At 38.6% G+C, this 13,178-nt stretch overlaps 1 protein-coding gene across 1 annotated transcript in view; it reads left to right on the forward strand.

Moving 5' to 3' along the window:
• Positions 1-641: 641 nt before the first annotated feature.
• grid1a (glutamate receptor, ionotropic, delta 1a) overlaps positions 642-13,178 on the forward strand; it is a gene marked incomplete at both ends in the record, with an annotated part of 336,048 nt that continues 323,511 nt past the window's right edge. The window contains 2 exons of the mRNA XM_083695162.1: positions 642-720; positions 2,207-2,362. Of these exons, the coding sequence (XP_083551288.1) occupies positions 642-720; positions 2,207-2,362 (235 nt within the window). The remainder of the gene's footprint in view (positions 721-2,206; positions 2,363-13,178) is intronic.

Raw genomic sequence — 13,178 nt, forward strand, 5'->3', positions numbered from 1 at the left:
AAACTTGCTTGAAAAGCCAAAACTACTCAATTATCAATGACTATGGTAGGCTATCTGACTCTTTCAGTATCTAGTTGACCATCAGCCCCCGGGTATCTGAAACTCCGCTCTACCCGCGTCTCTTTCCGGCTAGAACAAATTTCATTTCTGCCTCGCTTCTCGGGACAGCGCCAGGACTTGAAGTCTCTGCAGTCACGTGGTCGGGAGAACGAAGGAATGTGTGTGTGTGTGTGTGTGTGTGTGTGAGAGAGAGAGAGAGAGAGAGTGAGTGAGAGTGAGAGTGAGAGTGAGTGGTTAGTGGGGTGTCCCTCCTCCGCATTTCTGCAGCTTGCCATGCTTTGGACACCTTGAGCACAGGAGAGGACGAGAACGAGAACGGAACGCCGGGCTGACTACCTATCTTTGAACATAACCTCTGGTTTTCCAGCCCTTCCTCTCCTTATTTACTCCTTACTTTCGTTTTTAGACAATTGAAAACACAGTCACTACTTTTTCGTTCGTCTTTTGGTCTGTCGTGCATTTTAGGCTTGTGAACTACAGCTGCTGAGATTATCTGTTTTTGATCGTCTTTTTTGTGGTGGCCCATTGGATTGTTGGATAGCCGTGGAAGTGTGGATGAGCTGCTTCTCTGAAAGCCGGAGATGAAGTTGCTGTTTATTTGCCTTTCCCTGTGGGTATTGCAATGCAATTCTGCCCGAGCGGACTCCATCATTCATATTGGTAAGTACCGTGAGCAACTGTGCGTGTGTTAAAGATAGACGTGTGTTAAAGGTTGCTAGAATCATTTAGTCGTATAGCTGAGACAACAAATGCAATTCACAACGATGCATGCGCTCAAAACCCCAGAGCATTCGGAGATGGAAGAAGCGTTTGAAGAGAAGAGCCGCATGGAATTAGCCCCTTATTTTTTTTTACCTCTTTAGATATAACCTGTCAAGTGAGTTGGCAAGTTTAGGTGCAATCAATACACGTTTAGGCTATTGTTTAATTTCCTGAACGTAGGCAAATTTTCATCTGTTGGATGCAGACAATATCGCGACGTTGCAGTTATAGGTGACTGTCCATAGCTATTAACAAGTCAATAACAGATAACGTATATGTCAATAATTAAGCCAACTGTGGCAAAACCTTTTTCTTTTCAGGAATCAATGTTCCATGTGTGGTCGACTGAACCAAGCCCTCCCCCTATTAAGCCTGAACTTTCATTGGAACGTGATCGCAATATCAATAATCATAGAATGCGTGTCAAATGGGTTCTCATTGTAGAAGGTGCAGAAATATGAATTTCTTTTCTCCATATTAACTTAAATTGCTTAGTTTTTGACAGCTTTTAATGCGTCATTATTTTAAAATAAAAAAATATATTGTTTTACAAATATCAGTTATTATTATTAGTAGTAGTAGTATTATGAATATTATTATTGTTATTATTATTATTATTATTATTATTAATAATAATAATAATAATTACAATAATAATAATACACCAAAGGTACGGAAAGTTAGAGGGAAATGGGGAAGGACATTGATGCCCATAGCTCCACAAAATAGGTGCTCAAATGGCTCATTCAACAGCCTTGGGGGCAAAATCTCCCAAAACCTAATTTAAAAAGCAGTTGTCGGCCATACGCGACCCTTATATCCGTCTCGCACGGTTCTCCGGGGAAATTGCGGTGAGTAGCCCCGACGACCCGGATAAATACAGCATAATTAATCACATGCCATTTTTTTGTCCAAGTGCATTATGCAACACGACTAATGAGGTCTACTAATTCATGTCTCAGTATATTCTTACTTTATTTCCAAACCTATGAGGTCATGATGTTGCATCCACTACTATTACTCGTGTGGTCCTTGCTAAGACAACTTTTCTTTGCTTGCAGACAGTAAGGTACTTAGGTACAGACTACAGAGCCGACCCGCGAATATTTTTCTTCACATTGTCCTTTCCAGCGCTGTTGCCGCAACCACGGTGGATCTGTAACAAGTACAGCCAAGTACAGCACGTTTGGTTAAACCCGGTTCGGCTCTGTAGTGAGAATTAGGGTTTATACACTCAGCTTCATAGAGTGGGAATTGAGTTGCGTTACAAGTTTCAGAGCTAGGGTTAAGTATATAGAGAAACGCCAAACCGAGCCGTGGTCGCTCTCCAAGGTGCTGAAATGCACAGTTGACTAACGAGTTGAAAACTTGTTATTTTCAACAGGTGCCATATTCGAGGAAAACGCTGTAAGGGACGACGAAATTTTCCAACTTGCCATCTCAGACCTAAGTCTCAACGACGACATTCTACAGAGTGAGAAAATCACCCACTCTGTAAAACGTATCGAGGCTAACAACCCCTTTCAGGCGGTGCAAGAAGGTAAGTGGTTTCCGACGGAATCATTTTGCAATCGATTGTTTTGCTGTTTTATTTCATTAGTCGGGGCTGGAGGATTGGGGATGCATCCCAGTTGCATCTGCTTTGTGGTTAGTACGAACTCAGTCGTATAATAGCCATGTTTAATAGCCACACTTGAGGATATCATCAGCATGAATTCTTTCCACTTCATTGGTTGGTGTCAAGGTTGCTGTCATATTAAGACTACTACGTCAGGTCTAAACCTCACAAGTTAGTCAAAATTGATGTTATACATTGTTCAAGGGTGTGGGAATGATAGAGCAGTGTGTGTAACTATGAACACCAAAACATGTGACCCTAGCGTAGCTGCCTGGGTGTCTAAGGAGGGTCTGTGTGTGGTGTCACCTGCCAGACACCCCTCCCACAGGGACACAGTGTCTTCTTTGACAGAGAAGGTGGACATATTGAGTCAGAGTGCAGGGTAATGATGATGATCTATCTATTGATGTATATCTTCTAAAGAAAAGAAAGGCATTTACAATATGCAGATGATCAGTTCTAGACTGCCTAGATTTAATCAATTACATCAGGAACATATTTAAATTCCTTCATGTAGAATTATGTCAGGGGACAACTGATTCCAGCAGCAACTGTAATCTATAGAATTCAACAGAATCTTCAACTGTTAAAACAATGGTGGAGGATGAGTGAGCTTTCAATCATTCAGAGGTCAGAATTTCTAGACCACTGTGAGAGACAATCAACACATATTCTAATGCACCTCATTAGATACCAAGGAAGCTGTGAAATTAATGCCCTTCTCTTTTACAAACCTGGGATTTTGTTCCTGCATCCTACTATATCACAATGGCCTTGATTAGTTACTCCGAGACAAAGTCACATTTACATTTTTACATTTTACCGGGCTAGGTATTATTCATTGTTATTCAAGAGGACTCCAGTTTAATTGGAAATACATACAGTGCTTTCGGAAAGTATTCAGACCCCTTCACTTTTTGCTTTGTTATCTCATTTTGTTATGTTATAGACTCAATTTAAAATGGATTAAATTAAAATAATTTGCCATCAATCCACACACAATACCCCAGAATGACAAAGCGAAAACAGGTTTTTTAGAAATTTCAGTAAATTTATTAAAATTGAAATACAGAAATACCTCATGTACATAAGTATTCAGACTCTTTGCTATGACACTCTTAAAATTTGCTAAAATGCAACAATGTCATCAACAAATCACTCAATAAATTGAATTCATCTTAATGCAATGATAATAGTTCATGTAATTTTGAAATTAATATCTTTGTTTTTATATTGTCTCTGATTTGCATAGGAATCAATTACACACTGTGGATCAGGTTGTCATTACAAACTGAGAAAATGGAGAGGAACAAAACTGCTCAGGAATGTGACCCTGAGGCCTGGGGAGAATACAAATCTACAAAGTTGGTGGAAATTGGTCTATAACCAAATGGCCAAAAATAATCCCTTCATGGAAAATCTATCTCATATCCGTAATTGTTTGCAACAATGAAATCGGGTAATACAGCAAAGACTGGAAATGTGTTTATTTAGTTTTACTACTAAGCATTAAGTTTGGTGCAAATCCAGCACATGCAATGCAGTTTCTGCACCATCTCGCGTGTGATGAATAGTTGTAGCTGCATCAAGTTATGGGTATGTTTGTCACCAGCAGGGACTGGGGAGTTTGTCAGGATCAAGACTCTTGACGGTGGGTCTCAAACTCAACTTACCTGGGGGCCGCTGGAGGTAGAGTCTGGGTGAGACCCGCATCAAGTATTCCACAAAAAAAGGGTTTCAAGTATTCAAAAAAAAAGTACAACTGATCCAATCTTCTCAGTCTTTATTAATAACAGTTCAGAACATAGGCTTCTCTTACCTACTCCTTGCTGCCAGCGACCTGGCAGCGCTTCCTCTTACATAGCTGATCTTATTTAGTATGCTCTTTCTATATATTCTGAGAGGGATTTGAAAACTTTATCATTGTTCATAGCTTTTTTGAGCACTTAGTTTTTCTTATCATTATTACATTTATCAATCGTGTTCTCTCTCAGGTGTTTATACCTTTCACAATCATAAATAAAGTGATCTAGATTTTTTTCTTTTTGTTTACATCCTACACATCCTTCTGCTCTACCAAATCTCTCTGGATACCATTGAGCTAACTCTGGTGTCCATGTTACTCCACCTGTCTTAATTCTTAACATCAAGTGCATTGTCTCATGTTTTATGTCTTTTAATTTCTTGCTCTTTTTGATTAAATTGTTCTTGGTAAATTTGTTTTATTTTGCGATCGCACATATCTGTCCTTTTTCCTTTTCTTTATTTCTCTTGTAATAATAATCTATAACTTCTTCTTTATAATATTCAGGTTCTAACCACCATTTAGCTTTTGTTCATGCCGCCCATCTCATGCTATTTGCTATCCGTGTAATTATTTTCCCTTTCCTATTGCAACACTCTGCTGTCTGTATTAGGTCACTGATTACTCTTGTTGAGTCCGCCCACTTCCTAAATCCTCTGTACCTTGCACTGGGTGACAGGATATATTTTCCTTCCACTTGGTGTCACTCCGGAATCACGTTTCAACCAAGTGACTAACGTTGCTAATTCGCGTTGGCTAACTTGTCAACAAACACCACCGGAAGCTGTCACGAGCCTGAGCTATGGTAGCCCAGAAGTGATAAAACTATATAAAACGCCCAGGGCAACGACTCGGCAAAAAGGTGCGTGTGAGAAAAACGCGCGGGCCACACTAACACTAAACTTTGATGTCAAGTATGGGGCCACAAAATATCGTCCCGCGGCCTCAATTGGCCCGCGGGCCGCGAGTTTGAGACCCATGATCAAGAGAAAATTATCAAATTTGCTGAGTTGCTAGTGACATCCTAATCTACATAATGTGTAATTGATTCCTATGTAAATCAGAGACCCTATAAAAACAAAGATATTAATTCCAAAATTACAACTATTATCTTTGCATTAAGATGGACTCAATTCAACTTACTGAGTGATTTGTTGATGACATTTTGCATTTTAGCTAATTTTAAGAGTATCATAGCAAAGGGTCTGAATACTTATGTACATGAGGTATTTCAATGTTAATAAATGTATTGAAATTTCAAAAAACTTGTTTTTGCTTTGTCATTCTGGGGTATTGTGTGTGGATTGATGGCAAATTATTTTAATTTAATCCATTTTAAATTGAGTCTATAACACAACAAAATGTGGAAAAAGTGAAGGGGTCCGAATACTTCCCGAAGGCACTGTACAGTATTTCATATTTGTGACCTTCTGTAGTGAGATTTAGGTTTAGGCAATAATTACATTCTTATTCAATTAGACCCTGATGAGAGCTGGAAATCCAAAGACCATAGGAAAGTTTCAGAGGAAAAGGGATATTGTTGAGCATAAACAAGTGTCAAGTCATGAATGTGATATTTCTGAATGTTCTCTCTCTCTCTGGTGAGATACAAGTCATTTCATTTCATTTACGTTTTAGAACTGTGTTTATTGCAGTTCCATTTACACATTTTAGGTTTGAATAGTTATTATAGTCATGAATAGTAAAATAGTCATTTATCATTGATAATCATTATAATTGAATTTATATATATATATATATATATATATATATATATATATATATATATATATATATATATATATATTGCTTCTGATGAAAGGTTTGTTATCATGTCCTAATTCAAAGTTGATGCCTTGTGAAAAATTCAGAAACTAAACATTCAATTTCAGAAAAACAATATTTCTGCCTGCTTACAGCTGGGATAACTTATTAGCTGTAAAACATATAAGAGATGACAGGAGATGTTCATTTTTCTTTTTCAGTGCAGAAGAACAACAACAAAAGGCTCCAATGGGTTTTGCAATGTTTGATTGATATTTTTATTTGATGGTTGTTAGTTAGTCACGTGTTGTTTGGAATCAACACTTTATTAGATGTTGTTATCTGATGGCTATTTTTCAACTTTCAAGGTTGTCATTTGATGCAGTTTTTCTTAACATTGGCAGTTGATGATCAATGTCAGACCATCTCACAGTTGAAAATAATTTTTTTAAATGTTGCCTATTTAAGCAAATACAACGTTAAAGGTCTAATATTGATATAATGTGAACTTCCTAACCAAATGGATACTTAGGCACAAAAAAAAGCTTTGATAGTTACCCCACCCCTGTATTCCACTTGCTGTATCTGAGCAATTGTGTCATTGATATGATTACCTCTTATGCAATCATGCTTATATTTAGGCTTTTACAATCAGGATTACATTTTAACATTTGAATTCAATGTACTCACTTTTTTATGTGTCCTCACTTGGGATTTGAACTTATAACCTCTTGTAAGACATTGCTTTGCCTTTGTGCGCCACCGTTATCTAGTGTTTCAGTTGATCTACACTCTACCATTGATTTAATTGACTTCTACAGATATGTTTCAACAGCTTAAGTGTTTTCATTGTTGTCTAATGTTGGTGGGGGTATACCTCTGTTCTATTACATACTGAGGATTTTTAATCCTCAAAGTGTGATAGAAATGTATGAGTACACATTATTTAACCTTGTTAATGTTACTCACCCATTACTAAAATGTATATATATATATATATATATATATTAACTGTTTTAGTTTGATATTTTACGTTTTATAATAAACACATATTACTGTACAATAAGTCCACTTTTTTTCATTTCAGAGTCCAGAAACTGGACTATTATACACCTCCATTAGGCTCACAAATGTTAAGAAGTAAAAATTAACATGATACATAGCCTATATAAATACTGGGATAATGTGAAGATATTAGACACTCCATGCACATGAGGTTAAAAACAGAACGGAAATGAAAACATAAAAAAATAATAGAATATTTAATTCAAAAGAGATAGTGGTAAAAGTAGTATAAGAGGATAAAGTTCAGAACATGCTGTAAAGGCTATTACGACAAGAAAACCCATTCTTCTTACAAATGTTCAACATGTCCAACTATTGTCTGTCATTACAACCTCAAGGAAAGTATTTCCCCAAGTTTCTTAATTTCTCTGACGTGCAATCCCAATGAATCCCATTATTACTTTGTACTTTGCATTGTGGACAGAACAATGTACTACAAACCAACAGGTTGTGGGTTTGAATCCCAAACAGTGTCATAAAAAACAGTGTTTATTCAATCGTAGTGCATGGAGAAAGGACTCTTATAGCTCAAGTCAGTGTTAAGTAAAACATTCAAGCTTCTGTTGATGTAATGATATTTTATTGTTTTTTTTACTTCCCTTTGGTTAGGAAGCAATAGACAATCTTGGTACAATGTTGGATCATGACTGTTAAATAATGACATGTAGAAAACTTTTCTTTACAGTCCACATACAACCTTGTCACAAATGCTGATTTTCAGAAAACCTTTATTTATGTAAATACATACATTTTAACAATTATTTTCAACTGTGACTAAAATTGCTATAGTGTGGGCTACTTGAATGTTAATTTGGGTCATGTTTTGATAGAAAAATGATACACAAATGTATCTCGAGCCAAAGTACTGTATCTCGCACCAAGGTAGTGTATCATTATTGTGTATTTCGCACAGCCTACACTGTTAACGGATACTAACAACAAGTTTGATCATTATTTTAAACCAATTGATTCAAAACCAAAACATGATATTAAGGTACACTAGGGAAATATGTAGGCACAGGAGATCCATTCAGAAGAGGAGGAGGGCAAAAAGGGCAAGAGTAAACAGACTTTGGAGTCATCTCCATCAGAAGAATACAATTATAACACTGCTAACTTCAAATGCTCTGACCACTGGGTGCACAACTGAACAAGTCGTTTAGCAAGGCCTCGGCCACAGGGAGATTTGTTTTTCGGATGAAACAGTGCAACACCATTTCGAAGACAGGGACTGGGTCAGAGACACCAACTGGAGAAGGTATGATCTTCCCACAACAGTTGTTTATTTTACCTCCCCTTCTCAAATAAATCAATGGATAATTCAAAACTGAAACCATTGTCAATCGAACTTGACCTTTGGGGATCCGTATAATAGGCCTACTATCTTAACTTATTTTATCAGTGTGTTCACAAGAGATACATTGTTTGCCACGGAACATAACTGTGTGCTTGTGATCAATATTTCCATTGATATTCACAGTTTCTGACTATCTATTTGGGATGAAGCATGTCCATGTTCACTGCACAGCTGATACAACATGAACTGAATGTTTACCATGACATTTAAGGCTGCACTGTAGTGTCTCCACTGATAAAATAATACTACATAGGCGTCTCTGGGAATAGGGGTCGAGGTGGCTCAGAGAATACTTTTTTAGGCCGGCTTTTGGATGGCTTTTAACCTTTCCACAGAATTATATGATGGTATAGTGCTATCTCTGTGCAGACATAACTCAGGATGACAGGATGGATATTGTTGGCATTGCTCTGCTGCTTGTGTTGTATTGGGTAACAGACAGTTTCATCTACAGGCATGCACATTGCCATGGTGATTGCTGGCCTTTAAACAACATCTGGTTGACAGCACCTGACCAAACAGCTCAAACTTCTCTCAGCTACATTGTCAGTTTCAACTTAGCCTACTATTTGACAAAGTACTGTGAAGTCTGTAATTGAACAGGTCGTACGTGTTGTTGTGTCATGGGGAAGGTCGGGAACCAACGCTTTATCGCTCATAAGGATGTTTAGATTTCCAAAAGATGTGGAAAGACGACTTGCCTGGGTTGTGCAAAGGGAGGACTGGGAGCCCAAAGATCAGAGAATATGTAGTGCTCACTTCATCTCAGGTAAGGTCATAAGTAATAAGAAAATACCATCTGAAAGTGGTTAAAGCAATATCGATAATGTATCTAGAAAAACTAGTAGATATGATTTTAGAAACCTTGATCTGAATGTTCTCAGTGATTCAAATGACAAAGTAACAGAAATGTAAACAAACAACAGCCATGCACCAGGTTTCTACACCAAGACTGGGAAACTGCTGAATCTCACAGCCATCCTTGTGGCCACACTGCTGCTGCTACTGTACCACTCTGCCACTAAGCATTTTGTTGCAAGATTGGAAGGGGCTAGAATTCAGATGCATGTATAGAGCTGAATAAAAATAAAACGTATGTATTGCTTTACATATTCTATAACATATTGTTTTACTACCTATGCTTCACATATTCTGTGTTCCAATTTTTTTGCTTTAGGTAAGCCATCCCGAGACCGGTCCCATCCAGACTACATCCCATCCATATTTCCTCAACAGAAAAGTACAGACGGTCCTCAGAAGATGGCAAGATACTTCAAGATTCAGACAGATAAATAGATAGATAGGTACTTTATTGATCCCGAGGGGAAATTAAGGCGTTACAGCAGCTCACATCACAAACAGCAACAACAAAATAAAGTGACAATAGAATAATAAAATAAAATAGACATCTGAAACATTATACACAGTAAGAACAGTCCAGTGTGATTTAACATCCCCCAGCCTGACTCTGATCACCCCAATCTAGCCAGCTGGAGGAGGAGTTGTACAGTCTTATTGGCAGGCAGAAAAGATCTCCTATAGCGCTCCTTAGTGCAACATGGTTGTAGTAATCTGTTGCTAAAGGAGCTTCTCTGCTCTGCCACAGTGTCATGTAGGGGATGGGAGGGATTGTCCATGATGGCCAGGAGTTTGGTACTCATCCTCCTATTGGCCACCGCCTCCACACTGTCCAGGGTGACACTGAGGACAGAAACAGCTTTCCTAATAAGCTTGTTCAGCTTCTTGGTGTCACCATCCTTGATGCTGCCTCCACAGCACACCACTGTGTACAGCACTGCGCTGGCCACTACTGACTGGTAGAACATGTTCAGCAGAGTCCTGCACACGCCAAAGGACCTGAGCCTCAAGAAATAAAGCCCCTCTTATACTGGACATCTGTGTTACCAGTCCAGTCCATTTTATTGTCCAGGTGCACCTCCAGGTACTTATAGCTCTTGATCACCTGGATGGAAGCAGGAGACAGGGGAACCCTAGTCCTCCTAAAGTCCACCACCATCTCCTTTGTCTTGCCGATGTTGAGTAGCAGCACAGACCTGTCTACGGTGGGCACAGACCTGTCTATGATGAGTGGACACAGACCTATGTCTATGGTGGACATCGGTCTGATCCAGCAGAAAAAAAATCTGAGGAAAAAAGTGGCAAAAATTTAAATGTCAAGAAAAAACAATGGAAGACAGGATGTTTGCCAGTCCATCAAAATGTATTTTGAATGACTACCAACTAGGGTTGAATAGCGGTAACCGGGTTCCCGAGATTTCACGCCCAAACCCATTCCCGTTTCCTGAGATAAATAATTGCGAGAAACAGGTAAATTATAATACAGTATTCTATGAACAGTCTGACATGAAACAGAACTGTTCTATTATATGCAATGTCTAAATCTGTCTCCTCTATGGTCTTCTCTTCTCTGCTATCTGCTTGATCAATAATCAACGCTCAGTGTGTGTGTGTGTGTGTGTGTGTGTGTGAGAGAGAGAGAGAGATTGCACTGTTGTAGTGTACCGTATTTACTTACAAAAAGTCACCATAGAGTCAAAGCGCATATGCTGAAACTGTACTCACAACCTTGAAAGTTTGCAGTTCATGCGGTAATAAAATTGGCTCCAACTTTGAGCTACATGTAGACCTAGCAGCTATTTGTAAACATTGAAACATGTTGGCCTACAATTCTGTGTGGAAGAGCTTTACAAAAATAAATTACACTGAAGCGTAAAATATGCAAGTGTAAAATAAAATGTGCAGGCGGTTCGACCAGTGGTTTGATCAGACATGCAGGTCTACACCCTGCAAATAGCGAGGCTAATGAAGAGAGATGGCTTCAGCAGCAAAATATACTAGAATGCTTGACTCTTACCTCAAGCCAATGCAAGAACTGGATGAAAAGCAGAAATGGCTGCATGCGACGGGTTCTCATACCATGCCATTGCAAACAGCAAGTACATCAGATCAGCACTCCAAAAAGATGGCCATACTCTCCCTAAGAATCACTCAGACATCTCACAACTGGTGAGAGAATATGCCGAAAAAGAGAAGATCAAATTAGCCAAGATGTTCCAGGTCATGGTGAGGAAAGGCAGCTGCTTCTCACTAACCATAGATGAGTATACCTCCAGCCAGAACAAATGATTTATGAATACAAATCTGCATATCTTCCAAGAGCACTGGAACCTGGGGATGGTTAAGATCCATGGTGGCCTGTCAACTGATCAGGTGAAAGAGATGATGGAAAAGCAACTGACCTCATACAATGCAACCTCACAATGCAAGATCACATTGTGTGCAGCACTACAGATGCAGCATCAGTTATGGTGAAGTACGGGAAACTGATTGTCCCAGAGCTACAGCTGTGCTACTTACACATAGTGCACTTTGCTGTGATAGACCTAATGTACCGCCATCTACCTGATTGACAGAGATGATGACAGTGATACTGAAGAGGAAGATATGGTGCGTAAGGAAACATGCACCCAGTATGAGCTGAGAGGGGAACTGCGCAACACAGTGAAGAAAGTGAGAAAGATGAGATCTTGTGCTTCATGCTCAATGAGCTAAAGAAACACAAGTCCCAAATATTCCAAGAGATGAGAAGTGCCATCAAGGCCAGGTTCATGGAGAGAAGGCAAAATAACTTGGTTTCTCTCTCCAGGTAGGCAAGACTATATTATATTATGGTAAATTAAGTTATGATTAGGCTAATAATGTGAATGAAATTGGTTAGTCCTATCTGTCTTTTATGCAAAATGGGTCTGCTTTTACATTTTAATAATTTATCTTTTCATTTTAATACCCAGTAGGTACCTACTGAATCCCACAGTGCTGAGCAATCCACCCAACAAAGTGTTCTCAATGCCATCAAGGGCCATGCTGTTGACGACGGCAAAAGGCCTTGTTGAACAACTGTTTGAAGAAGAGGAGAGAAGCGCTGAGAATGCAGTATGTCAGAAGAACCCCAGGAGAGAAAGGAAACTGACCTGTTGAAAATCCTCCCAAAGGAGTTCTCCCTGTTTGAAGCCACAAATATGGGCATATTCAGAGCTGAGTTGACAAAACTATGCATTAGTCCTGTTGTGAGCTTTTCAGACGACAGGAGTATCTCTCGACTTAAGTGTTCCATGGTGAGTTGCGGGTCTGGGTGTTGTTCCATCAAAATAGAGCTGTGTTATGAGATGTTTACAATTCAGATTTTGACTTAAATCAGTGTTTTGAAGGCGGTCTTTGCTCATGAGAAAAGGTGCTACTAACTGGTGGTTATGGCTCATGTCATAAAACACGATTTATTCTCTAGCCTATGTTGGGTATTGATTTTTTGTTTCTTTATTTATTGCATTATCATAACACAGAATGCCCAGAATGTACCCTTGTGTTTAATAAAGTTTTTTTTTTATTTAACCTGTTCTATTTTTGCCTGGTGATTTAGGCTGTTTCAAAACCCCAACGACAAATCAACATTTTAAAAGAAGACCTTCAGATGATTTTATTACTTTAATGGATTCAAAGGAATAATAACAAGTACAATAAGAAAATATTAGCTTTTAAGTTACAATGGCTCATGATTACGTCCGATAGTTTTATATGCTTTAGAATGACACTTCCGGTTTTGGCGGGAATACTGGGTTACCCGGGAGAAAAGTGATTAATTCTTAGGATGGAACATTTTTAAATTTAGGGGAAAATATTCAACCCTGCTACCAACACATTTACTTCTACACTGGTCTTCCCTCTGCGTG

This window comes from Argentina silus (assembly GCF_951799395.1).
Source record: "Argentina silus genome assembly, chromosome: X".
Lineage (NCBI taxonomy): Eukaryota > Metazoa > Chordata > Actinopteri > Argentiniformes > Argentinidae > Argentina > Argentina silus.